Source organism: Lutra lutra, chromosome 13 (genome assembly GCF_902655055.1).
Source record: "Lutra lutra chromosome 13, mLutLut1.2, whole genome shotgun sequence".
Classification (NCBI taxonomy): domain Eukaryota; kingdom Metazoa; phylum Chordata; class Mammalia; order Carnivora; family Mustelidae; genus Lutra; species Lutra lutra.
Window position 1 is genome coordinate 3241336 of NC_062290.1, and position 26186 is coordinate 3267521.

The following is a 26186-nucleotide window of genomic DNA, read 5'->3' on the forward strand; positions in this document are numbered from 1 at the left end:
TAAGTTTAGTTGTTCTTGTTTCTTAAAAAATATAAATCACAAGTTTCTATTTATAATTCAAATTTGGGGCAATAAGATTCTCATTTAACTGCTACCTTAAAAATCTGTATCTCCTGTCCTCCATCCTGAAAATTCTTTCATCTTCAAATACTCCAGAACAATGCTGAAATATGGTGAACATCCTTGTCTTCTTTCTACCTTATTAACAAGCTGTCAGTATTTCTCCATTGACTGTGGTACTGGACTATGGATTGGATTAGGTCAGTTCTTCTTTCCGTATTTTATTACGGGGTTTTAAGGAATAGACTTTGAAATTTTATCAAATCTCATTCCAACATCTATGAGGTGATCAGGTTTTTCCAATTTTATCCATACATTCAATTAATTTTGTTAATAGGTTTTCCAATATTGAGTCATCTTGTGTTCCAGTTCTGAAAACAGTTGATCATGATATCAAGTGCTGCTTGATTCCATTTGCTAGTGTTTCACTTTGGATTTCTGCTTTAGTAATTGAATTTGAGGTCACCTGTGATGGTTCTAATATATATATACTATATATATATATATATATATATATATATATATATATATATATATAATGGTGGGTGGTTTTGGCGTCTGCAGTCTGTTGACTACTATGTTAACCACGGAGCCACCCAGGTGCCCCATCATCTTCTCTTCTAATGTTTGGTCTTTGACCCGGGTTTCCTGAGGCAGGGCGCCTGAAATGCTTGCAATTTCCTGGGTGGTAGGAGGATCTTTGGTTCTAATGAGACGATTTTGGGTGGGCTCCTGGGTGTCTCTGGGGTTGGTCACCATGATCAGAGGCTTGGGATTTTTCCGCCCTGCCCTGCATTCTCTTGAGAAGGGAAAAGGGCTGAAAATGGAGTTATGATCCATCATGCCTATGTCAGGAAGCCTCCATAAGGTCCCAGTGGAACAGGATTCAGGGAGTTTTCAGGCTGGTGAGCATGACACTGAGGCTCCCATGCTCGGGGCCCTCCCAGACCTCACCCTGTGCTCTCTTCATCTGGCTGTTCCTCTGTATTCTTTATCATAGCCTTTAAAAACCCAGCAAATGGAGATGTTTCCCTGAGTTCTGTGAGCAGCTTTAGCAAATAAATGGAACCCAAGGAGAGGGTCATGGGAACCTCTGAGTTATATCCTGTTGGTCTGATGCTCAGGTGACCCCCGGGACCTGCTCTGACCTTGGAAGTGGGGGAGGGGTGTCTGGTGGGACTGAGCCCTTAGCCTGGGAGATCTGATGCTGCCTCCAGGTAGATGGTGACAGAACTGAGTTGAGCTGCAGAACACCCAGCTGGTGTCTGAGGATTGCTTGTTGCTGTGAGGAAACCACACATCTGGTGACTGGCCGTGTGAGAAGTTAAGTGTTCTGTGTGAGAATGAGGAGGTCCTCGGAGGACAAATGCCCAGGACCCAGAACTGAGGTTTTTTCCCTACAGCAAAAGGGAAAGATGGGCCTTTTCATTTTTAGAAATAATCGATTTTACTTACTTAGTATTCTTTTATATATCTTAGCTGATAGTAGATTTATTAGTTTTACCATTTTTCTTTTTTATATGTGTTGATTTATTCCTTCTAGTTTCTCTAGTTTTTTTGTTTTAATTTTTTTTAAAGATTTATTTATTTTTTTGACAGAGAGAGAGAGATCACAAGTAGGCAGAGAGGCAGTCAGAGATAGAGAGGAGGAAGCAGGCTCCCCGCCGAGGAGAGAGCCCAATGTGGGGCTCGATCCCAGGACTCTGGGATCATGACCTGAGCCGAAGGCAGAGGCTTTAACCCACTGAGCCACCAGGCGCCCCTTGTTTTAGTTTTTTAAAAAGACTTTATTTTGGGCACCTGGGTGTCTCAGTTGGTTAAGTATCTGCCTTTGACTCAAGTCATGATTCCAGGGTCCTGGGATGGAGTCCCATATCAGGCTTGCTCAGCGGGGAGCCTGCTTCTCCCTCTGCCTGCTGCTCCCCCTGCTTGTGCTATCTCTCTCTCTGACAAGTAAATAAATAAAATATTTAAAATAAATAAATAAATAAAATAAATAAATATTTTTAAAAATATTAAATATTTTTAAAAATATTAAAATAAATAAATAAACAAATAAATAAAATATTTTTAAAAAAATAAAATGACTTTATTTTTAAGTAATCTCTACCCCCAATGTCGGGCTTGAATTCACAGCCCTGAGATGGAGTCACACATTCCACCAAAGCCAGCCAGGCACCCCCTAGTTTCTTTAGTTTAAAAATATTGTTCTTTTTCTAACATCTAGAGTTGAATGCTTAAACTATTTTTCATTATTTTTTTCTTATTAAAAATAATACTTGACTATGAATCTTTCTAAGCAGTGTTTTAGCTTTAGTATTGGTGCTATTGCTCTCAGCTATCAAATTTTTTCTTTGACCCAAATGTATTAAGAGATTTTAGAAAATGATTTAGGTAACAGGGTGTTTTCCTAATTTTTATAATTTATTCTAATTGTTCTGACCTGAGATCAGAGAAAGTCATGTGTAGCTTTTGTCTTTTCCCTGAGGCAGTCTTTGTGTTCAATGCAGAACTGTTCACAGAAGGATGCAAAAGATTGTTCTCGGGGCGCCTGGGTGGCTCAGTGGGTTAAGGCCTCTGTGTTCGGCTCAGGTCATGATCTCGGGGTCCTGGGATTGAGCCCCGCATCGGGCTCTCTGCTTGTCGAGCAGTGTGCTTCCTCCTCTCTCTGCCTGCCTCTCTGCCTACTTGTGATCTCTGTCAAATAAATAAATAAATAAAATCTTAAAAAAAAAAAAAAAGATGTGTTCTTGGGAACTAACAAGAAAGAAGAAATAAGAAAAAAAGAACTTCTGTATTTACTTAAACAAATTTTTTTTTAAAGATTGTATTCATTTGAGAAAGAGTAGAGCTTGAGTTGGTGGAGGGGGTAGCATGGGGCGGGGAAGGTTCAGGGGGAGAAACAGACTACCAACTGGCAGGGAGCCGGACACAGGGATCATGGCCTGAGCCAGAGGCTTTTCTGACTGAGCCACCCAGGAGTCCCACTTTAAATTTTTTTTTTTAAGATTTTATTAATTTATTTATTTGTCAGAGAGAGAGAGAAAGAGCACAAGCAGGCAGAGCAGCAGGCAGAGGCAGAGAGAGAAGCAGGCTCCCTGCCGAGCAAGGAGCCCGATTCGGGACTCAATCCCAGGAACCTGGGATCATGACCTGAGCCGAAGACAGCAGCTTAACCCACTGAGCCACCCAGGCATCCCATAAATTTTCTAAAAGTTTATTTATTTAAGCAATCTCTACACTCAACATAGGGCTCAAACTCACAACCTTGAGACCAAGAGACACATGCTGCGCCAACTGAGCCAGCCAGGTGCCCCCGTATTTACTTTAATTAAGAACTGTCAATAGTACAATTATCTCATTTATGAATAAGCAGTTATAAATTGTGAGTAAAGGTTTCTAACTGATGGACTAGCCAAATTTATGGTTAATGTGCTTGACTATCTTACAAGCACTTAAAAATATATATTCTTTGTTAACAGTGAATAGAGTTTACGTGAATCAATTAGGTCTGCCTTATTTTTTATATCCTTCAGGCTCTTTTAGATGTAATTATTATTTTTCCCTATCTGACTCACCATGAACCAATATGAGTGAATGAAAGCCTCCTAATTCCAGAATGTTTCTGTCAATGGCTTCTTGTATTCCTCGGAGCATTTGAATAACATTTTCTGAGCTGGGCTACTTGGTATGTTAGACTGTACCTTTTGTCGTTTATGACTGGCCTTCCTTCGTCACACTGAATACTCTGTCCTAAATGCAACCTCCTCTGATGGTGACTTTGTAATCTCTGCTTTCTCTCTGTCTTCATTTGTCTGGCGTGTCTGTGTCCATCTTTTACTATAGTATTTAAGTTACTTTATTTTGGACCCATCTCTTTTATGTGACATATAAATTGGGTTTTGCTTTGTGATTCCATCTGAGTTTTTAAAAATTATTTTAAATGATCATTAAATATATAAAACATAAATTTTACCATCTCAGCCATTTTTAATGTATATATATTTCAAGTTTTAATTTAAATTCCAGTTAGTTAACATACAGTGTAATATTAATCCCAGGTATACAGTGTAGTGATTGCTTTCATACAACACCCAGTGCTCATCACAAGGGCACTCCTTGATCTCTACCACCCAGTTCACCCATCCCCCCTCCCTACGTACCTCCCCGCCAGTGACCATCAGTGTGTTCTTTGTAGTTAAGAGTCTGTTTCTTGGTTTCTCTCTCTCTTGCTCTCTTTTCCCTTTTGCTCTTTTGTTCTGTTTCTTAAATTCCACATACGAATGAAATCATATGGTATTTGTCTTTGTCTGATTTACTTCGCTTAGCATAATACTCTCCAGTTCCATCCATGTCATTGTGAATGGCAAGATCTCATTCTTTTTTTTTTTTTTTAAGATTTTATTTATTTATTTATTTATTTGTTAGAGAGAGAGAGAGAGAGAGAGAGCGCATGAGCACAAGCAGGCAGAGCGGCAGGCAGAGCCAGAGAGAGAAGCAGGCTCCCTGCCGAGCAAGGAGCCTGATGTAAGACTAGATCCCAGGACCCTGGGATCATGACCTGAGCCAAAGGCAGCAGCTTAACCCACTGAGCCACCCAGGCATCCCAATCTCATTCTTTTTTATGGCTGAGTAATACTTCCTTGTATGTATATGTATATGTGTGTATATATATGTATGTATGTATACCACATCTTCTTTTTCCATTCATCTGTCAGTGGACATCTGGGCTCTTTCCATAATTTGACTATTGTAGATAATGATGCTACAAATAGTGGAGCCTGCGTGGCTCAGAGGATTAAGCCTCTGCCCTCAGCTCAGGTCATGATCTCAGGGTCCTGGGATCGAGACCCACATCGGGCTCTCTGCTCAGCAGGGAGCCTGCTTCCCCCTCTCTGTCTGCCTGCCTCTCTGCCTACTTGTGATCTCTCTCTCTCTGTCAAATAAATAAATAAAATCTTTTTTAAAATGACACTGTAAACACCGGGGTGCGCACATCCCTTTGAATCAGTATTTTATGTTCTTCTGTTAAATACCAAGTGGCGCAGTTACCAGATCACACGGTCATTCTACTTTTAATTTTCTGCGGAACTTCCTTACTGTTTCCCACAGTGGCTAAACCAGTTTGCATTCCTAGCAACAGTGTAAGAGGGTTCCCCTTCCTCCACATCCTCTCCAACATCTATCTGTTGTTTCTTATGTTGCTAATTTTAGCCATTCTGACAGGTGTGACATAGCAGCTCATTGTAGTTTTGGTTTGCGTTTCCCTGATGAGGAGTGATGTTGAGCATCTCTTCATGTGTCTGTTGGCCATTGGGACGTCTTCTTTGGAGAAACTCTGTTCAAGTTTTCTGCCCATTCTATAACTGGATTATTTGTTTTGGGGTGTTGAGTTGTATCAGTTGTTTATAGATTTTGGATACTAGCCCTTTATCAGATATGTCATTTGCAAATAGCTTCCCCATTCCGTAGGTTGCCTTTTAGTTTTATTGTTTCCTCCACTGTGCAGAGCTTTTTGTCTTGATCAAGTCCCACTAGTTTGTTTTTGCTTTTGTTTCCTTTGCCTCAGGAGACGTGTCTAGCAAGAAGTTGCTACAGCCAGTGACCAAGAGGTTATTTGCCTGTGTTCTCCTCTAGGACTTTGATGGTTTCCTGTGTCACATGTAAGTCTTTAATCCATTTTCAATTTATTTTTGTATATGATGTAAGAAAGTGGCCCGGTTTCATTCTTCTGCACATATCAGTCCAGTTTTCCCAGCACCATTTGTTGAAGAGACTGTCTTTTTCCCATGGCGTATTCTTTTCTATTTTGTTAAAGATAATTGACTATAAAGCTGTAGTGATCTAAACAGTATGATCCTGGCACAAAAATAGACCTATAGATCAACAGAAAGGAAAACCCAGAAACGAACCACCTCCACCATTTTTCAGGCAGTGCGGTGGTGGTAAGTACATTCAGTGTCGTGTCACCCATCTTTAGAACTCTTCATCTTACCAAGCTGAAACTCTGTCCCCACTAAACGGTAACTCTGTACTCTTCCCCAAGCTCCCAGTACTCATCCTTCTACTTTCTGTCTCTCTGAAGAGTACCCGTCCTTCTACTTTCTGACTGTTCTGAGTACGTCATCTAGGTGAAGTCATTTAGTATTTATCTTTTTGTGACTGGTCTTATTTTACTTAGCAGAATGTTCCTAAGTTTCATCCATTTTGTAGTATGTGTCAGAATTCCATCCCTTTTCACGACCGAGTAAGAGTGCCCTGTGTATATATCGGTCATTGTGTTTATCTGCTTCTCCACTCACGGATCCTGGGGGTGCTTCCACCTTTTTGGCTGCTAAACACTTGGGTATACAGACACCCCTTCAAGTATCTGTTTCTAATTTGGGGGGTATATATCCAAAAATGGAATTGCTGGATCATACAGAGGTGCCATGTTTAATGTTTTGGGGAACCACCATACTAGTTTCCACCGCAGCTGCATTCTTTCCATTCCCATTAACAGTGCAAAGGGTCCCGATTTCTCCGTACCCTTACCAGTACTGGGTACTTTATGGTTTGTTAATGGTAGCCCTCTTAATGGGTGTAAGGTGGCATCTCATTGTGCTTTCGGTGTGTTTCTAGTAGTTAGTGATGTTGAATTGCGGGTCCCGCCCTCAGTCAGGGGAGGGGATTATACAAAGGTGGGGACACCAGTGCTGGAGATTATTGGGAATCGTCTTATCACCAAAGCTGTGTTTCAAAAATAAGTAGAACAGAACTCTATGGAAGACATTAGAACGCATCATATGTAGTAAGAGGATGTATTTTTAAATGAAGGTCTGTCCAGGAATACAAACGTATCTGCCTATGTACGTGTGAAGGAAGTGTGTTTCTTACTGGTGGTCCAGAAAAAAACAGGTTGGAAGCCACTGGCCTGGGAGATCTTCCCGCAGACACTGAAGAGAAGACTGTAATTGATCTACGTGTGAGCCCAGGCCCCGCAGCTTGTTCTCTGCTGGTTGTGCTCCCATGGCAACCGTTTTTCTTCATTTCTGCTCTCGCACATAGTAGCCATCACAGCGCTTGCATTTTCAAAGAACTTACATCAGTCTATTTCCTCCAAGGTTTTCTCATCAAATACTCTGAAACTTAACAAGCCTTGCTGGGTGACATAACTGTGGGGAGCAACTGCTTGTTCTGACCTGTTTTCCTGCTCTCCCAGCTACGTGTGAGGCCTCCCTGGGGTGTTCTCATGGTGTCTGAGCTCCCCTGCCTCTGTCGAGGTTTGGCGTTAGAGTTCTATGTTATATGTCTTATGGGATTTGCACTTTCTGTTCCTAATTTCCCCACTATTTTCCTAAAGGTTAAGAGAAAAAGAAAGGTCTGAGAAGTCCCAACTTTGCCATCTTCAAGTCTTGCTTTCCTGAGGCAGCCCTAATCTCTGAAATGGGTCCCAGTGTTCTCCCACCATGGGGCATGGCCACCTCTGTGTCCTTGCCTTCCTGGGCTGTGGCCTCGTGAAGCTGGCACAGCAGGCTGGGCTGAAACTCCTCAGGCTACACTGAATGCCAGGTTTGGGAGGGCTGGTGCCCTCCACCTGCTTGGGGAGCCCTCACTTTTCCGCCTGCCTTGGCTCCTGGGCTCACTCCCTCCAGGGCTGAGACTGAACCTCATTCCTCCCAGGGAGTGTCTCTTCTCCCCCATCTCCCCCATCTCTCCTTCCAGGGAGTGGATAGTTTTTGTTTCTTTTTTCTCTTCCTTTCCATTAAGTGTCTATTTATTCATGAGAAATCATGGGATTTTTGCCTTTTCTCTACTTTCTTCCCAGCTTGAGGAAACACACACATTGAGCCTGGAGGCCCCACGTTCCCCTTCCTGCCCTCCCCAGAGTGAGGCAGCTTCTCCTCCCTCTCCCATCTTTTTATCTTCCCCCACTCACCCCCATTCTCGACAGCACATGACGGAGAGGGGGGCACTTAAGAGGATGCTCAGGATTTGTTCCCACTGCTTTCCCCTTATTTAGGGGAGTTTTCTGAGGGTAGACACGTCTCCAAGCCAGGCCTGGCTTCTGTTTCTTTCTCTGACCATCACTTTTCAGAAATGATGGCTTCCAGTGTCCCTCATCCTCGCTATCTGCCTGATGCCCATTTCTGTCCTTGTATTTCTCACTCTTGCCATTGGAGGTGACGTAGAACCTTCCCTGCAAGTTCTAAAAAATTATTTTCTATAAATAATAGAGGGGTTATTCCCTTTTCCAGAAGTGCCATGGTTGCATTCTAGCCCATGGGGGAGGCTCGCACACGCACAACTCAAAACAAGCCCTGTCCTGGGAAGGACCATCTCTCATGCCCAGCATGAGAAAGATGCAACATTGTGTGATTTCTTCCCCCCTCCCCCTGTTCTCCCTTCTTCCTTACGCTTCCTCGAAGGAAAATAGAGAAAGCTCCATTATGCAAAGAAATGTGACACAGAAGGAGACTGTGGGCAAACTGGGTTAGCATTGCCTCAGGGGTATAAAACCATGCCAGGGGAGAACCTCCAGGAGGAGAATGCGCTGTGGTCACCCCTCCCCTCAACACAGAAACAAAGGAATTGCCTGGGTCATGTTTGTGAGCGTCTTGCTGTACAAATGGGGTCAGGTTTTGTTTGTCTCTTTAGGTAACTTGGGGATCACTTTAAAAATCGCAACGTGGTGACCCATGGGGATAGGCATAGCTTTGGGACACCTTGCTGTGGGTCTTATCAAGGAAGACCCTGATTCTGTTCTCACAAACTACCCTTCCAAAGAAGAAAATAAAACACAAGTCTGTGTGTGTGTAGAGCTGTGACGACAGAATGACGAGCACGCAGACACGGTTCCTCTGGAGCCGGGCCACACGCTCCTCCCCGGGGCCGCGGTGAGGAGCTGGGCAGTGAGCAAGCATCCGCCGGTAGGAACCAGTGTGCAGGGCTGCTGGCGGCAAGGAGATCACAGAAGTGCTGATAATTACGCTAAGCTTTTTTTCCAGTGTGTACAAAATTAGGAAAAATTACAGGCATACCTTGGAGATACTGTGGGTTTGGTTCCAGATCACAGCAATAAAGCGAATATTGCAGTGAAATGAGTCAAAGAGCACTTTGGTTTCCCAGTGCACATGAAAGTGATGTTCCCAGGGTACTGTGGCCTACGGAGTGTGCAGTCGGTGTGTCTAAAAACAATGTTCATACCGCAATTAGAAAATACTCTGTTTTTGAAAAATGCTTACCATCATCTGAGCGTTCAGGAGCCATAATCTTTTTGCTGGTGGAGGGTCTTGTCTGCTGTTTAAGGCTGCCGACCCATCGGGGTGGTGGCAGCGGTGGCCGTTTCCGAAAGTAAGACAACCCTGGAGTTTGCCGCATGGACCGACTCTTCTTCCGGGACCAGTTTCTCTGCAGCCCGTGATGCTTTATGGTAGTGTTTGACCCACAGCAGAACTTCTTTCGCAACTGCAGTCCTTCCTCTCCAGTTCTGCTGCTGCGCTACGGCTACTTTTGCGTGATATTCTGAATCCTTTGTTGCAGGGTTGAAGGTTCTTGACTCGCATGGTCAGAGAATGAATCTCGTGGACACAACAGGGTGAAGTGAAGTGCAAGTTCATTAAGCGACGCTAGGAACAGAAAGGAAAGAAAAAGCTCTCTAGAGTGAGAGGTCCTGAATGGGTGGCTCTGAGGGGTTTCAGGGCCAATCTTTTATTGACAACTTGGCCAGGAGGCTTGCGGTCTTGAGATTCTGGTGCCATCTTGGTCTGAGCGAGGACTGTTGATGACCCCTCAGTGGCTCACTTCTTTGTCATTCTTTGAGAATGGCTTACTTCTTTGTCATTTTCTGTCATTACTATGTAGCCACCAAAGAAAAACACTCCCTAACACCCAGGGCAGGGTAGCCTGGTTTGTTCCCTTATCTTTTGGTCACTTTGACTTAGGCTTTTGCCTGCCAGGAATAGTTTCGGAGCCCAGCCAGGGACACCCGCCCCCCCCCCATACCTTAACCCTTACTCTGCTGTCACTTCAGCAGTCTTCACGGCATCTTCACCGGGTGTAGATTCTATCTCAAGAAACCACTTTCTTTGCTCCTCCGTAAGAAGCAAGTCCTTGTCTGTTCAAGGTTGATCACGGGATTCTAGCAGTTCAGTCCCGTCTTCAGGTCACACTTCTGATCCGCTCCTCCTGCTGTTTCCCCCACATCGGCAGTCAGATCACACACAACATTTACTGAGTAGGTTTGCTGTCTTATATGTGCCTAGTTTGTGATGCCCCCATGTTATGTTATATAACAATAATAAAAACTTGGGAATATTGTGAGAATTACCAAAATGTGACACAGGGACATGAAGTGAGCAGATGCTGTTGGAAAAAGTGGTGCCAGCAGACTTGCTCGATGCAGGCTTGCCACAAACATTCAATTAGTAAAAAGCACACGCTCTGTAAAGCACAGGAAGGCAAAGCAGTAAAAGGAGGTGTGTTTGAATAAGCACAGAGCGTCATCGTGACGTGGGGCTGATAAATAAGAGTGGGTCTGCTCTGTGGCAAATCTGTATTTTGTGAGTTTCGGGGTTTCAGGAACATAAGGTGGTGCTCCAAGACACTCGGCAGTCACTTTCAGAAATAAGATTCTAATGACTATTTTTACTAGTGCCAGTTCATTCTTCATTCTGCAAATATTTTTTGGAGTATAATAAATAAGTCAGTGCTTAACTGACAGATAACTATGCAAATGACAGGGGACCATATGTTGGTTACAAGGCAGAACTTAAAATTTTAAAGGACAAAACACTCATATTCATGTACAGCAATTAACTACAGGACCAAGAACCATCTGTTGGGACTCACTTGTCCCCCCAGATGCATATACAATCCTCAGTTTCACCTTGGTTTTTCTTGGTTCCGTATTCCAAGGAGAGGAGTATCTTTTCCATAATTTTCTCATTATGTGTTAATGTTGCCATAATGTTCTTACCGCATCACTGTATTTCCATATTTGGCTCAAAGATCGTGTGGTGGGTGTCTATGTATCTCAGCCTCTTCCAGATTTTCTTCTCCTCTGTGTTAGTTTCTCTGTTCTGGCATGGAGCCAGAGTTTTTCCCCAGTGTATTTTCTAGCCTTGCTCCATCTCATTCCATGTCCCTTGGGAGGAGGCAGGGGGCGGCGGAAGAGCTCCGTCTTGTTAGGCACAGCTTTCCTCACATACAGGGCACAAAAGCAGATGTGGAGAGAGATGCTGAAATGTGTGTCCTTGCCCACCACTTCCTGGGCAAGTTGGAATGAGCCCATTTCTCTTCTGAGAGCAGGTCTCAAATCCCAGGCATTTATCACTTCAGTTTTAATCTCCTGATGCCATATTTTCCCCTCAGAGGGAGACTTTGAGGTTAAAAACACTAAGTCAAAAGCAAAAGGAGTGTGGGAGGGGAGTTCAGCAATTACCAGCACATCTGTCCCACCCAGGAGACTGTCCATCTGGGTCACTGAGGGAGGAGAGGTGTTCACATCATCTTCACCCAAGTAACTAACTGTGGGTTTCTGCTTCATTTTAGCTGCACGGATTCAACAAAAATTTTCTAAGGCACCACCTTCCTGTGATCTTGTAACAAACCACAACTGATATACTCCCATTTCTATCTAAAGAAAGGGTTTGAGCTAATTTACATGTCAGACCCCAGACACGAAAAGTCTGGGACCTCTCTGGTTAAGGGTAATTCCAGACCATTGTCTCTTGCCCGCTGACCAAGACTGTCCAGCTCATGCTCTGTCCTCGATGTGTGGCAGGAGGTGTGGCTGCTTTCTGCTACAGCAGCAGAGCAGAACCGTCCTGACTTGTGACTGGTGACTCCTGCAGGGCCGCACAGCCTAAGGCACCTCCTATGTAAGCTCTTTCAGAAGCAGTTTTCTGCTGCTGCCTTTAAGGGATCAGCTGAGAAATGTAAAATTCCATTCCTTTCCTACTGTACTCAAAATATCAAAGATTCAATTCTCTTACCCTTGTTTGCAGTTAAAGAAGCTAAAGTTTGGAGGGACTTTCATGAGATTCCCCCCAAATGATTTTACCTTCTTTTTATGCGGCTTCAGACCTGTAAGACAGCCTGTCCAGTGAAATTCAGGGCAACATTTCCACCGATTCCTTAGGCCTCGGTGGCCTCCCACGTGTCATCAGTGGGAGAGCTAAGATATGTCCCAACATAGTAGGACTTTGCCTGTGAGTGTTTGGTCCACTGTAGCATGCAGTGGCTTCCTCCTCCAGAGACACAATGACCACTAATGCCTACCCCTCCCTGCCTTCATTTGGATGTTTTACTATTTCTAATCAATCAGATGTTATTAATATTTTTTTTTTCAAAATTTTAGATGCTCGTGAGAATTAATTTTGTTAAGTGGAGCCTGAGATATTTCTGCAGCGTGCGCACGTGTGCGCGCGCACACACACACACACACATATTTAAATTAATGTTATTTTTTAGGGCGGTTTTAGGTTTACTGAAAAAATTGACAGAGAGTACGGAGAGTTCTTATATATTCCCTTTATTCCCTGCTCTCAGCTTCCCTGCACTTAGTGTCTTGTACTAGGATGGTACGTTCGTTTCAGTTGATGAGCTGGTGCTGCTTGCTGTTATTAGCAGAAGCTTGCAGTTTACCTTAGAGTTTACTCTTGGTATGGTGCAGCTCCTTGGGTTTTGCGAAATGCGTGATGTCACCATTGTGTACGACAGAATAGTGTTAGTGCTCTAAAAATCCTCTGTGTTCTCCATACTCCTCACCACCCCAAACCCCCAACAACCACTGATCCTTTCACTGTTGCCAAAGTTTTGCCTCTTCCAGACTGTCGGACACCTGGGGTCCTGCCGTTGGTTGCTTTTTAAGAGTGGCTTCTTTCACTTAGTGATGTGTGGCTAAGGTTCTTCTGTGTCCTCTTAACGGGGTCTTTCACAGATCAGAAGGTTTTCCTTTTTTTTAAAGATTTTATTTATGTATCTATTTGACAGAGAAAGAGAGCACTAAGGGAAGATGAGCAGAGGGAGAGGGAGAAGCAGGCTCCCTGCTGAGCTGAGAGCCCAAAGTGGGGCTCAGTCTCAGGCCTTTGGGATCATGACCCAAGAAAAAGGCAGATGCTTAACCAACTTAGCCACCCAGGGGCCCCTCTCTTTTTCTTAATGAAGTCCCTCTTACCAATTTTTTCCTTCATGAATCATGATTTTGATATCTTAAAACTTACCACCAAATTCATGGTCCCCTAGATTTTCTCCCACGGTTTGTGTTCCACGTGTTACAGTTCTGAGTTTTACATTTAGGTTACAAGCCATTCTGAGTCTGTTTTTGTGAAGAGGGTAAGACTTGTGTCTAGATTTACGGTGCTGCATGCGGATGCCACCTGTCCCAGTGCCATCTGTTGAAAAGACGGTTCTTCCCTTTTCTCTACTGAATTGCCTTTGCTCCCTTGTCCGGGGTCAGCTGATTGTGTCTGTGTGGGTCTGCTTCTAGGCTCTCTGTTCTGTCCGGGTGATGCATGTACCTGTCCTGTCACAAACACCACGCTGTCTTGATGACCACTGCTTTACAGTAAGACTTGAAGTTGGAGTGAAGTCAGCCCTCTAACGTTGTTTTTCTTCTTTAATATTGTTTTGGCCGTTTTGGGTCTTTTTGCCTCTCTATATCAACTTTACAATCAGGTTATAGGTGACTGTAAAGTAACTTGCTGGGATTTTTATTGAGAATGCCTTGACTCTGTAGATTTACGTTGGGAAGAACTGACATCAGTACTGAATTCTCCTATCCATGAATACGGATTCTCTTTCCATATATTTAGAGGTCCTTTGCTTTTGTTTTTTGTTTTTGTTTTTTTTGTTGTTTTTTTTTAAGGTTTTACTTATTTTTTTGTTTTGTTTTGTTTTGTTTTGTTTTTTCAGTGTTCCAAGATTCATTGTTTATGGGGCGCCTGGGTGGCTCAGTGTGTTAAAACCTCTGCCTTCAGCTCGGGTCATGATCCCAGGGTCCTGGGATCGAGCCCCGCATCAGGCTCTCTGCTTAGCAGGGAGCCTGCTTCCCTCTCTCTCTCTCTCTGCCTGCCTCCACCTGCCTTGTGATGTCTGTCAAATAAATAAGTGCAATCTTTAAAAAAAAAAAATTCATTGTTTATGCACCACACCCAGTGCTCCATGCAATACGTGCCCTCCTTAATACCCAGCACCAGGCTCACGCAACCGCCCACCCTCCTCCCTCCAAAACCCTCAGTTTGTTCCTCAGAGTCCACAGTCTGTTTATTTGACAGAGAGCGACACAGCGAGCGAGGGAACACAAGCAGGGGGAGTGGGAGAGGGAGAAGCAGGCTTCCTGCCAAGCAGGGAGCCTGATAGAGGGCTGGATCCCAGGACCCTGGGGTCATGACCTGAGCAGAAGGCAGACGCGCAATGTCTGAGCCATGCAGGTGCCCCCAGATCTCCTTTGACTTTTTCACCAGAGATTTGTAGTTTTCTCACATAGATCTTGTGCAAACTTTGTTATACTTAAATCTAAATCTCTCTCTTTTTTGATGCTAGTGTTAATGGTGGTGTGGTACCCCCCTCAGCTTTATTGAGGTTAATAATAGATAAAAATTGTATACATTTAAGGTATACAACCCGATGTTTGACATGTTTATATTATGAAATAATCACCACAGTCAAGCTAAATAATATATCCATCACTCACATAATTGCCATTTTCTTTTCTTTTTAAAAAATGGTTAAAAAATTCAAGTTTCTGTTGTTCACTGTTGTTAAGATAGGAAACCTATCGACTCTTACATGTCTCATCCTTGTATCCTACAACTTTGCAACCTTGTTTAATCACCCCTCTGTTCCAGAAGTTTGTAGTTTTTGTCAATTCTTTGGACCTTTGTACATAGACAATCATGTCATCTATGAACAGAGACAGTTTTATTCCTTCCTTCCTGATCTGTGTGCCTTTTATTTCCTTTTCTTGTCTTATTGTCAAAAATATATTTTCAGAGCAGCATATAACAACATATGATTATAGCTAACAAAGTGAATCTTTTTTGGCAAGGTCTATGCTGTTTGAGTCTAAGTCATGTGTCTTCTACACATGAGTTAAAATTCTTAAAAGCAGGGAATTTCTTTGAATTTATATATCCCTATAGCCTACCACAAAGTCTGTTAATGGTAAGCACTCAGTGAGTGTTCAGTGGGAAATAATGTAAGGAATTAATATCTGTATCCAGGATCCCAGCAGAAAATAGAATTTACATCGGATGGTTTCATTCCGGAGATTGAACACAGCGGCTCTCGACCATGGCTGTCCATTAGAGTCCTGTGAGAGCTTTCATTCTCCCCCTGCTTGAGGATGGGACCAGGCTTTACAGTCAATTCCAATGGCCAGAGAAGGTTGAAAATCAGTACAGTAATGAAAAGACTACTTGTGGAATGTAAGCAGGCTAAGGAAACCAAAGCGCGATCCTGAGACACTGATTTGATAGGTGAAGATGCAGAAGTGTGGTGAGAAGTCACTAGCTTTAGTAATGGAGGTGGTAAGTGGTCAAATGGGGAGTCACCACCAGGGATGTCATATTCTCCGCTCCAGATAAAAAGATATTCTGCCTTCTAAAATGAGTTTTTCTCCGAATCAAAATGTCACATTTGACCAAGCCTGAAGTTAAAAACACCTTCAAAGTAAGCACAAGATGCTCCTCCTCTTAAAACCGGACCAAATGGATTAAGGTCAGAGTTCTCTTTGTGGTCTCGAATGACTTATGGCCTGAAATAAAACCTGTCTAGTTTCTGTGAATAATATAAGACATGTGATGCTTTCTTCTCTCCTCCCCATTTTGCAGATACAATCGTGTCTGGACTTTTCTGGAAATAAATTAAATGGAAACCAGAATGACAGACACTAAATCTGCTGGCAGGTGCTCTGGGGAGAGGGTCAGGAAGATGGAAGAAGATGCTGACCTTTGATTAGAGTAAAAAGCTAGAGACACGGATTTGCAGAGCTTGGTTTCTCCCAGCATTGCTGAAGATAATAGATACACCCTAGCTTTTCCTTGTAGCAAAGAACTTAATGCAGATATGTTTTTAATTCATCTGCTACTCCTTGTTGACGAGACTATGTAATGTCTAAATCTTCAGAGACCATCATATGCCTCTCAAAGTAAAGTGGCCTTGCAGTTTGGTGTAATAGTGATAGCGTTTGCCTTTAAAATCTTTTACACTTGTCATAATTCCCTCCCAACTCCTGAAGTCATTCAGTTTTATACATGTTGTGTGTCCTGTACTGTTCATGCCGGGGTCTTTTCCCACTGCAGAAGGAATGACACAACTGTAAGGATTTTTGGGAGCAGCATGTGCCTTGCAGCTCCCCACAGTCCCCATACCTGCCTGCTAATGCTTGGTGGAGTTGAGTTGTCTGTCTAGATGCTAGAGGCTTCTGAATGTGCATCTCCTGTCCTGCCTCAGCCAACTCCCGAGGACAGAGAAGAGAGGCAGTAGATGTGTGTGTGTGTATGCACACGTGTATTTTGTTCGGGGTTTTATTATTTTGTTTTCCATGCAGAATATTTTCTAAAAATGACTTTGGATATTTGTACTTCTATGAGCATGGACTTATAGCCCAGTCCTTATCCTCTAGATTATGTAAACACTATGTTCATAATCATAAATGAAATTCAAGTATGACACTTTATATGGAAAGTTCCAAAATGTACCTCAATTAGGTGGATTGAGACAGTTCAGTATTTGAGAAGTATCATGCAATTATGTAGATTAAAAACTACATCAGAGATATTAAAAATGTTTGTTTTACTTTGATCAGTAAATGAACCAAAATCAAGTGGTTTATAATTATAAACATTATAAACGTTATAATTATAAACATTAAAACAGCCTCCACGTTGGTGGAAGAGAAACTGACTTTTTTCCAGCACCACTTACTTGATGAAGGAGTCAAGTTAAACATATGCCTTCACTGCCTCAAATTATTTGTTAAGAACAAATATCTAGGTACTAACCTATTTTCTGTTATGCATGGGTTTAAATTGAATAAAATTTAGGGCTCAACTTGTAGAGAAATGACTATGATATAAAAGCACTAAAGAGTTGTGTGGAGACAGAAAGAAGGAAGGAAGGAGGGAACAGAGAATGAATGAAGGAGGAAAGGGTGAGATGAGCATTTAAATCAATAGACAAAACTCCCAAGTGTGGGTGGGCCTCATCTAATCGTTGAAGACTTGAACAGAACAGAAAGACCAATCTCTGCCGAGTAAGAGGGAACTTTCTGGCCGATGGCCTTCCGTGTCACGGGCTCCACCAGCTCTCCTGGCTCTCCATTCTGCCGAGCCCCAGTATGGGTTTGGACTGGTCAGACTCCGTAACCCATGAGGCGTGTCCTTGTAATGACTTCACACACACACACACATCCTGTTAGTCCTGTTTCTCTGGAAGACCCTGACTAATCACACACCCCATCGTTCTCCATTGTCAACACACGCACACACACACACACAAAGTCGTCCTGAGATATTCTAAAACAGTACTTTTACAAAACAGAAGAGTCTCGTCCCAGATACAAGCCTTTATTTGCAAGAGAGGCCAGCGGTAAAAACCAAATCATGGTGTAAATACCTTGCTCATGAAGAACTCCGAGGGATTAAGCTGTCAGAATGCCTGCCCTGGCCACTGTCTGCACCCACGGCCCATGCCACTGCCCTGAAGGCTGTGCAGAGTGCCCAGAAGACCTCTGTGACCCTCACACACGCCGGATCTCTCCGACAGAACACCCAAGCCAGAAGGCCGGTGATGCTGCCAGCACGCCTGTCTCCACGAGTATGGAACAGGCCCCTCCGCCTCCCTGGTCACTGGTACCACCTTCCACCAGGTCTCCTTGCTGGTCCAGGCTCGGAGGCAGACAGGTGGTGGGGGCCAGTCCAATAGCAAGAAGCACTTGCTTCTTACCAAACTAGCAGTTCGTACAGACTCTCAGTTGTGTCCAAAATTTAGTGCTCCTCCTTTCCGGTTTGTTTTTGGTTTTGTTTTAACCAATAAATTTAATTTTTTAGAGCAGTTCTGGGTTCACACAGCCTTCTTTACAGCGCCCTCTGCTGCCGCCTCCAGCCACTGTGTTCTCTCCTCCTTGAAGGCTGGATACCCATTGCCTATGGCCACCAGCACTGTGCCCTGCCCTTGAAAGTCTGTTAAGAGGGTACATCTCATGTTAAGTGTTCTTTAATGAAAAGAAAGAAAGAAAGAAAGAAAGATATATATATATATAATAAATTTGATTCTGTAAATAATAAAAAAGAAGAAAAAGAGAATGGAAGCAAGAGCTCAGCCATGACAAAGTAACCAGAAGGGTAGGGAGGAATTGCTGACAGGGCCCCCAGGCCTGTGGAAGCCCCAGCCCCTGGCCACACTAGCCCCCCAGGGCACTTCGCCAGGTGATCACCAGTGGGGGCATCTTGGGGACGTGTGCTAGGCCTCAGGACCACCAGGGCTCCCTTGCCCCCTCCAGCAGGAGCCCTGAGAAGATGTCCTTGTCTCCCTGGGACCCCAGCAGAGTTGCATTCCGGCAGAGGAAGCAAAGGCCAGCTCCCAGGGAGGTGGCCAGGAGGCTGGGGAGCCCGTGCTCAGGGAGGCCACCTCTCCTGAATGGGCCCCTGGTCAGTGGATTGAGGCTTCTGTCACTTGTGACCAGGAGATTTCTAACAGATTCATTTTAATAAAAATAGTATTTAAGATAGATAAAACATGAGGGCATTTGTCGTATTTGTTGATAAATTACTAAATATTTTTTTAAAAGATTTTATTTATTTGACAGAGATTATAAGTAGGTAGAGAGGCAGGCAGAGAGAGAGAGAGGAGGAAGCAGGCTCCCTGCCGAGCAGAGAGCCCATTGTGGGGCTCTATCCCAGGACCCTGGGATCATGACCTGAGCTGAAGGCAAAGGCTTTAACCATCTGAGCCACCCAGGCGCCCCACTAAACATAATTTTTAAAATCAGCAATCATACGAGATGAAACAAAGTTTCCTCATTCAGTTTGTATCTTTTCTATCCAGGGTCTTGTGACCCGATTCTACCATCTACAAACTAAATTCCACTCTGCAGTGTGGGTTGATTACTTAGCAGACACGGGATGTTACCTGTGAAGTGACCCAACCCATGTGGCATTCCTCAGGAGTCTCTGGAGGGAAAAAACTAGAAATCAATAAAAACCTTTGAGTCCACAGATGGGAGACATTTTCAGTGATGTTTCCACTGGTCTGAAGCAAAAAATAATAATAAGTAAAAAGAAGTTAAATTCTCGGGGTGCCTGGGTGGCTTCAGTGGTTAAGCCTCTGCCATCAGCTCAGGTCATGGTCTCGGGGTCCTGGGATCAAGGCCCTCGTCAGGCTCTCTGCTCAGCAGGGAGCCTGCTTCCCCCTTTCTCTATCTGCCTGCCTCTCTCCCTACTTGTGATCTCTGTCAAGTAAATAAATAAAATCTTCAGAAAAAAAGTTAAATTCTCATTTTTTCTATATTCTTAACCGAAGGAAGCATTTTTTGTAAACTGGAGAAAACAGTGAAGTGAGTATGTGCCACTGTTCCAAGCTCTTGGCCTACGGATGGGAAGAGAACCAGGGCCAAACCTCTTGCCACCTCAGCACATTTGTCACCGTGCACCCGTAAAACCTTATGGTCCCCAAGAAAGCAAACAGAGTTCGGGGCACCTGGGCGGCTCAGTGGGTTAAAGCCTCTGCCTTCGGCTCAGGTCATGATCCCAGGGTCCTGGGATCAAGCTCTGCATCAGGCTCTCTGCTCAGCAGGGAGCCTGCTTCCTCCTCTCTCTCTGCCTACCTCTCTGCCTATTTGTGATCTCTATCTGTCAAATAAATGAATAAAATCTTAAAAAAAAAAAAAAGAAAAAGCGAACAGAGTTCAAGTTAAAATTCACAAAGAAATGTAAGAATTAAAAATCTGTGCAGTTTTGACCTTACAATACACTCTCACTCTTGACCTTTGCCAGCTTAAATCCAATTTCTTTCTCGGTCATGTAAGAACAAGGTTTTCACTGGGAAATTATACCCCACATTTTACTGGTCCTGCATATGCCCCAGTGTACAGTCGCCTGAGTGCCCCCCAGTTCCCCTGTTCCAAGCCTCTGAGCCTTGAGTCTGTGTCCCCATCAGACAAACAGACACCAAGGTAAGCTCATTCACACAACAGTGCCAACCAGTTTCTCAGTTGGCTGGTTGAACTTTTAAAATGTATTTGTTCAACTGACTTGTCTCTTCACTTAAATTTTCTTTTTTTCATATAAATTTTAGAATTTAGGGGCGCCTGGGTGGCTCAGGGGGTTAAGCCTCTGCCTTCGGCTCGGGTCATGATCTCAGGGTCCTGGAATCGAGTCCCGCATCGGGCTCTCTGCTCGGCGGGGAGCCTGCTTCCCTCTCTCTGTCTCTCTGCCTGCCTCTCTGTCTACTTGTGATCTCTCTCTGTCAAATAAATAAATAAAATATTTTTTAAAAATTTTAGAATTTAGTTATGGCAACGACTTCATCTCTACTGAGGGAAATTACATATTTTTTGTCACTTAGTAAGGAGAACAGCCTGGCTTCTAATGCTTCTAGTGTGAATTCTTACCAGAACACAAATTTTAAGCTCAGTCCCAGTAATTTTATTGGCCTTTACTGTTGGAATATTTGCATTTTCCTTTTGCTTGGTTTGAGTTTATGTTTTCAAAATTATCTACATTATTCAGTATATGTTTTAATATAAACCATCTATGTATTTTTAAAAGCCTATGTGGAAACAAATTTTTAATTCTTCAGAGAAAATGACTAAATACATTGATAAGCTATACACCTTTGAGATTTTGTCATAATAGTATCTAGTTTTCGGGGCGCCTGGGTGGCTCAGTCATTCAGCATCTGACTTCCACTCAGTTCATGACCCCGGCGGGGTCCTGGGATCAAGCCCCACATCGGGCTCCCTGCTCAGCAAGGAGCCTGCTTCTCCCTCTGCCCCTCCCCTTGTATTCCCTCTCTCACTGTGTCTCTCTGTCAAATAAATAAATAAAATCTTTAAAAAAAAAAAAAAGTACCTACTTTTCTGCACCAACTATCCGTGTAGGTTAGCAGTCAGTACAGACATTGCTGCAGATCACCCTTGTTGTTGTGACTATTGATTGAAATACCGATGAAGCATCTTTCCCAGTTGCTTCCCCAGGAACCCTGTCACAGCTGTCGTGGCTTCTGAGAGCGTGTGTGATTCTGTAACACTCTACTCCTAACATTCTTCCACACCAGCGTTTTCCAGACTATGCACGGGAAAGCACCAGAGTCAGGAAGCAACCGAATGTCCACCAACAGGAAAATGGGAAAACCAAGGGTGGTAGTTCATAGGCTGAAACACTACTCAGCAATAAACTCGATCAGCTGCGGATGCACAGAGGATAGATCTCAGAACACGGTGCGGTCGGAGAAGAGCCAGGCGCTGCACGTGTGCTGCAGGAGTCCCTTTGCACGGGTTCCGCCCCGGGGAAGCTGCTCCGTAGTCATGGAGACCGGAGCCGGGGGCGCTCTGGCGCCAGCGAGGGCGTGCGGAGACAGATGGGCTGCAGGCCACAGAAAACGTCTTGGGCTGCAGTGTTCTCTCTGCACATTTGTGGAAAGGGATGCATTTTGTTTATGTAAATTACACTTTACACTGGTGGCTGATTTTTTTTTTAAAAATGAGAGTCCTCGGAGATGTTCAGACGTGCTCCGCAAAAATGGGGTGAAGTGAGGAGCGAGCGCGGGGACAAGCTGTTAAGAACAGGTAAACTGAGTCATTGGTGCAGGAGCAACCGCATCCGCAACCGCAGTGTGTGTGCAGAGAAGCTCCCGCGGTCCTGAGGACGGAGTGCAGTGCGCCCTGGGCCACAGCTGCTCTGAAGGGTGCCAGGCGTCTGCACAGCGGTGTCTGCAGCACCGAGGCCACCGCACACCCTGTCCGGAAACATGTTTCCTCCTCACGCCACAAAATCACAACCACCACCACCAAACGACTAAACTGAAAATTAAAGTCTCAGTGAAAAGCTGGTGCTGTCGGGTATTTGGGACGGCCATCCTAAAAGTTCGGTCTGACCTCCAATCTAACCACACACATCTCTCAGGCTTCCATGTTTCTCTGTGTCATTCTTACATTCTTACTCAGACAATCAGACGTTCCTTAAACTGTCACCACAGCATTCCTCAGCCTGAGAAAACCACCTTCCCTCTTCATTATGGAATAAAAGCTAGGAAAATGCCATTATTCACAGTTACGGGAGTCTATATACTTTAAAAACTAGTGTTATTTAATATGAACTTTTTTGGGGGGAAATCAGTTATATTTTCCTGAAGTATCTTCCGGGCGTTCTGTAAATGACAATGCGGATCACTGCTGAGCACTGCGTAGGTGCTGATCTGCATCACACAGCAGCCGAGGACGGAGGGGGGCCCAGATGCTGGGGTGACAGACGAGCACCTGCTCTTCCAGGCAGGCGAGTGGTGGCCAGAGCCCGGGCATGCCTACTCTTGCATTCGCTAGAAACTGAGGCGGGATAACAAAGTAGCTTCTAGAAATCCATACGCCTCCAAGAGAGTATAATTTTTCATGATATTCCTAGCTTTAAAAACGAAACAAAACCAAGAAGTCACTGTTCTGACATTGGAAAAACCAAATCCAAATTCACATGTTTTGGAGTCTGTCGATGGAAAGGTGATAGAGAAGCTTTCCAGTCTTTGGAGAGGTTAAAGATTGGTTTCAATGATTTCAGTAAGAAAAGCCACCAATGTGTTCAAATTAAAATCTAGAGAAAAAATTGTTCATTTTTTTTCCATCAGAAACAAGTCAAAGGGGCACCTGGGTGTCTCAGTGGGTAAAGGCCCCTGCCTTCGGCTCAGGTCATGATCCCAGGGTCCTGGGATCGAGCCCCGCATCCGGCTCTCTGCTGAGCAGGGAGCCTGCTCCCTCCTCTCTCTCTCTCTGCCTACTTGCGATCTCTGTCAAATAAATAAATAAAATCTTAAAAAAAAAAAAAAGCCGAATTAAGTAAGATAATACTGTAATGAGAAACTTACTTCCAGAGGATCTATTTTGAAGAGCCACAGAATCAGAAGAAACCAGGCCATTATCTTTGGAACCAGTATTGAAATTGTCCACACTCATTACATCTGTTGATCTTTCTTTGATTCTATTAGCTGACATTCAAGTTTTCCTATAAAAAGTGTAATTTATATTCTTTCACTGCTGTAGTATGAGGCCCATAGTCCTTGAAAGCCTGTATCTGAGAGCTATCTGGATCATATTTTCTGTTGATTTGCTCTTGGCTTTGAAAACAATTTGAGTTCTGTTGCAGCCCTGTTTAAAAGTATCTGTTGAATCGCTCTGGTGCAATTTATGTGCCCGGCTTTTGAAACCTGCTCCAGCAACAGAAATGCCATTTGCATAATACGCATGTCAGCCTACGGTGCACAGCAGTGTAATCACAGGCTTGAGCAGGAAATCAATAGTTGTAGCACCTGAAGTATTGTAAAGAGATGAAGAAAATAGGAATTTTTAATTATTTTTAATGTCTTGGCTATTTAAACTCACTGGACTTTTAAAGTGGATTTCCCTAACAGGACTCAGGAATCCTGCTGCTACCAGTTTGCTTGGTGACGTGAAGGTGAGTTTTCAGCCTCCTTGTGGCCCTTCCAGGGGATGCCCCAGCTGATGGGATAAGTCCCCAGAGCCAGGCCCATACGTTAGCCTGTGGCAGGTGCCCTTTATAAAGGGAGGCTCCCTGAGGCATGTAACACAAGTCTTCACAGCAAGACGGCATGAAAAGGGTTAGTCCTATCCAAAGATTTTTGCTCTGTAGTTCTGGAGTAAAAGAGCTGAAGGCACTTATGTGGCAATTAAGTATGAATGTGCTCATTTCCTGCCAGGCCAGCTATGACTCTCACCCGGGGAAACCTTCCACCGATTCAGCACCGCGCAGACGATGCAATCAGAGCTTCTGTGGGGGTGACGTGCGGCAGCGGCTCCAGACAGAAAGTAAGATCACGTTGTGTGCTTGATGAGTAAGCACGTTTCTGTGGGGGATAAAGGACATAGACAGCCATGACCCACTCCAGCTTTTTGTGCCATCATTGTAATAGGTTATCCTTAGAATAATTAGTAAGTTTCCAGTTCATAGAAATGCTGAGAAAGTGTAAATTTTGCTGGGTGCAAGGAGGTGAGCCTCAGTTTTCTCCATTAGTCTGGTTTCTACCTTCTGACCTTCCTGCACCTTGGCAGCCAGCAGGCCCCGTTTCGGGAAGTGTGGCTGCTGGGCAGGCCCTCTCCGCTCCCTGGATCCTGTTTGGGAAGCGGGGCCCCCGTTTCTGAGGCTTCCCATTTGTGGAGGTCCTCATCAGCACCGCACATGGGAAAGATGACGAGAATGCTTCCCTCTTGGTGCACATATCACCAGAACGCCATCCACATGCTTGCTGGCTTTCTCCTGTCCCCATGGGACCACACGACAGGAGCCTTCAGTGCCTGTGGGAGCACAAGAAACCGATGGTAGATGCAGGGGACCCAGCAAGCAAGCGTGTGGTGCCCTGGCTGGAGCTGCCCATCCTGGCTGCAGAGTCTCTGAGGGCCACTGCAGGACCTTCTGCACTTTACATTTTTACGGCACGGGTGTTGGATGAATCACTGCACTGCATGAATCATGTGTGTTTGTCTGAAATCACATACAGCAAGCTGTCCTGTGAGGAGCCCGGCTGGCAGCATGGCTCGAGTCCTCTCCGTGTCATGGGTTCCCAGTGCGTCAGGGTTGGATGCCTGCCTGAGTCCTGCTGACGTGCAGGGGGCGTGCGGTGCCTCCCAGGCGGGGCCTCCTCCCTTCTGTGTCACATCAGCCACAGCGCCAACAGTGCTGCAAGAAGCATGAACACTGAAGCCTGGGGCCTAAACACAGCCTCATACCTTTTTTTTTTGGGGGGGGGCCACATTGTGGTTTCAAAGATGTAAATAGTTTTAACATGTAAAATTTGAGAATGTTGACATTAAAAATGTCTAGATTCTGGCTTCTCCAGAAAAATCAGTAGCTCCAAGCCTCCAGCATGGCAGGAGCTGCCTGGGCTGAGAAACGATGACTTTACAGGATGGTCATGAGCTCTGTGTGTGTGCCCAGGCCCTTCCAGGTCCATCCACTCACCATTCGGCTCCTGGAGGCAGGCAGATGGCCACCTGCTTTGGAGAAATGAAGGCGACCTTGTCCTCAGAACAATGCCAGAGCCTCAGGGTGAACCTGGAGCACCCCCTGCCCGAGGGTTCTGCTCCCACTCCTCCATGATTCCTGTAGCTTCATAGGTAGAGCCTTTGACTCACTATTATTTTTTTGTTTTACAAGGTCGCTGTAGGAATTTCCCCTAGAGGCAAGCCCAGCCCAGGTGCCAACATCGACTGCCGAGGAAGCATGGCAGCAAGAGAGGTGATGGGGGTCCTGGGACATGGGACACAGCAAGTTTGGATCCATGCTGTCTGGGGTAACGGGTGCCAGGTTCTAAAAAGTTCTCCAGTAAGTTTTCAATGGGGCATGCACATTTAGAGAAAATACTTTGTTTACTGGCACCATTTCAGCTAAGCATTAGGAAAAAATAAGAAAGGCAGAGCTTCTCATAAAATATTCTTTCACTGAGTAAGTGACTTGAATATTTCAAGAATTCAGGATTAAAGTTATTCCTTACGTGCAAAGGAGTATAAATGAAGACCATTAAAAAAAAACATTAGAGGCATTGATTAAATTATGTTGTTTTATAGGATTTATTCAGCACATTAACATGTTCAACGACCAATATATTTTTGCTATTGACATAAAGAGAGAAGACAAATGTTAATAGCAATTCACTTTTTGAACTGAATCTGTTTCATTCTTAATTAAGATTTTTTTCCCTTCATGACACCAAAAGCAAAGCAAAAATTTTTTAAAAGTGGGACTATAGTGGGGTGCCTGGGTGGCTCAGTTGGTTAAGTGGTCCAACTCTTAATTTTAGCTCAGGGTCGTGAGATCAAGCCCTTCGCCAGGCTCTATGCTTGGGTGTGCCATCTGCTTCAGATTCTCTTTTTCCCTCTCCCTCTGCCCCTCCTCCTCCTTCTCTAAAAATAATGAAAAATA

At 44.3% G+C, this 26186-nt stretch overlaps 1 protein-coding gene across 4 annotated transcripts in view; it reads left to right on the top strand.

The window, feature by feature from the left end:
* LOC125083880 (uncharacterized) overlaps positions 1 to 26186 on the top strand; it is a 64520-nt gene that overhangs the window by 6568 nt on the left and 31766 nt on the right. For 2 of the 4 annotated variants that reach the window (XR_007122397.1, XR_007122398.1), the window contains exons 2-4: positions 5630 to 5723; positions 23968 to 24076; positions 25422 to 25589. Coding sequence is in view for 2 of the 4 variants with exons in the window: in XM_047700871.1 (XP_047556827.1) it covers positions 23968 to 24076; positions 25422 to 25589 (277 nt within the window). In the remaining 2 variants the exon portion in view is untranslated. The remainder of the gene's footprint in view (positions 1 to 5629; positions 5724 to 23967; positions 24077 to 25421; positions 25590 to 26186) is intronic. The other 2 variants (XM_047700871.1, XM_047700870.1) reach the window with 1 other exon arrangement.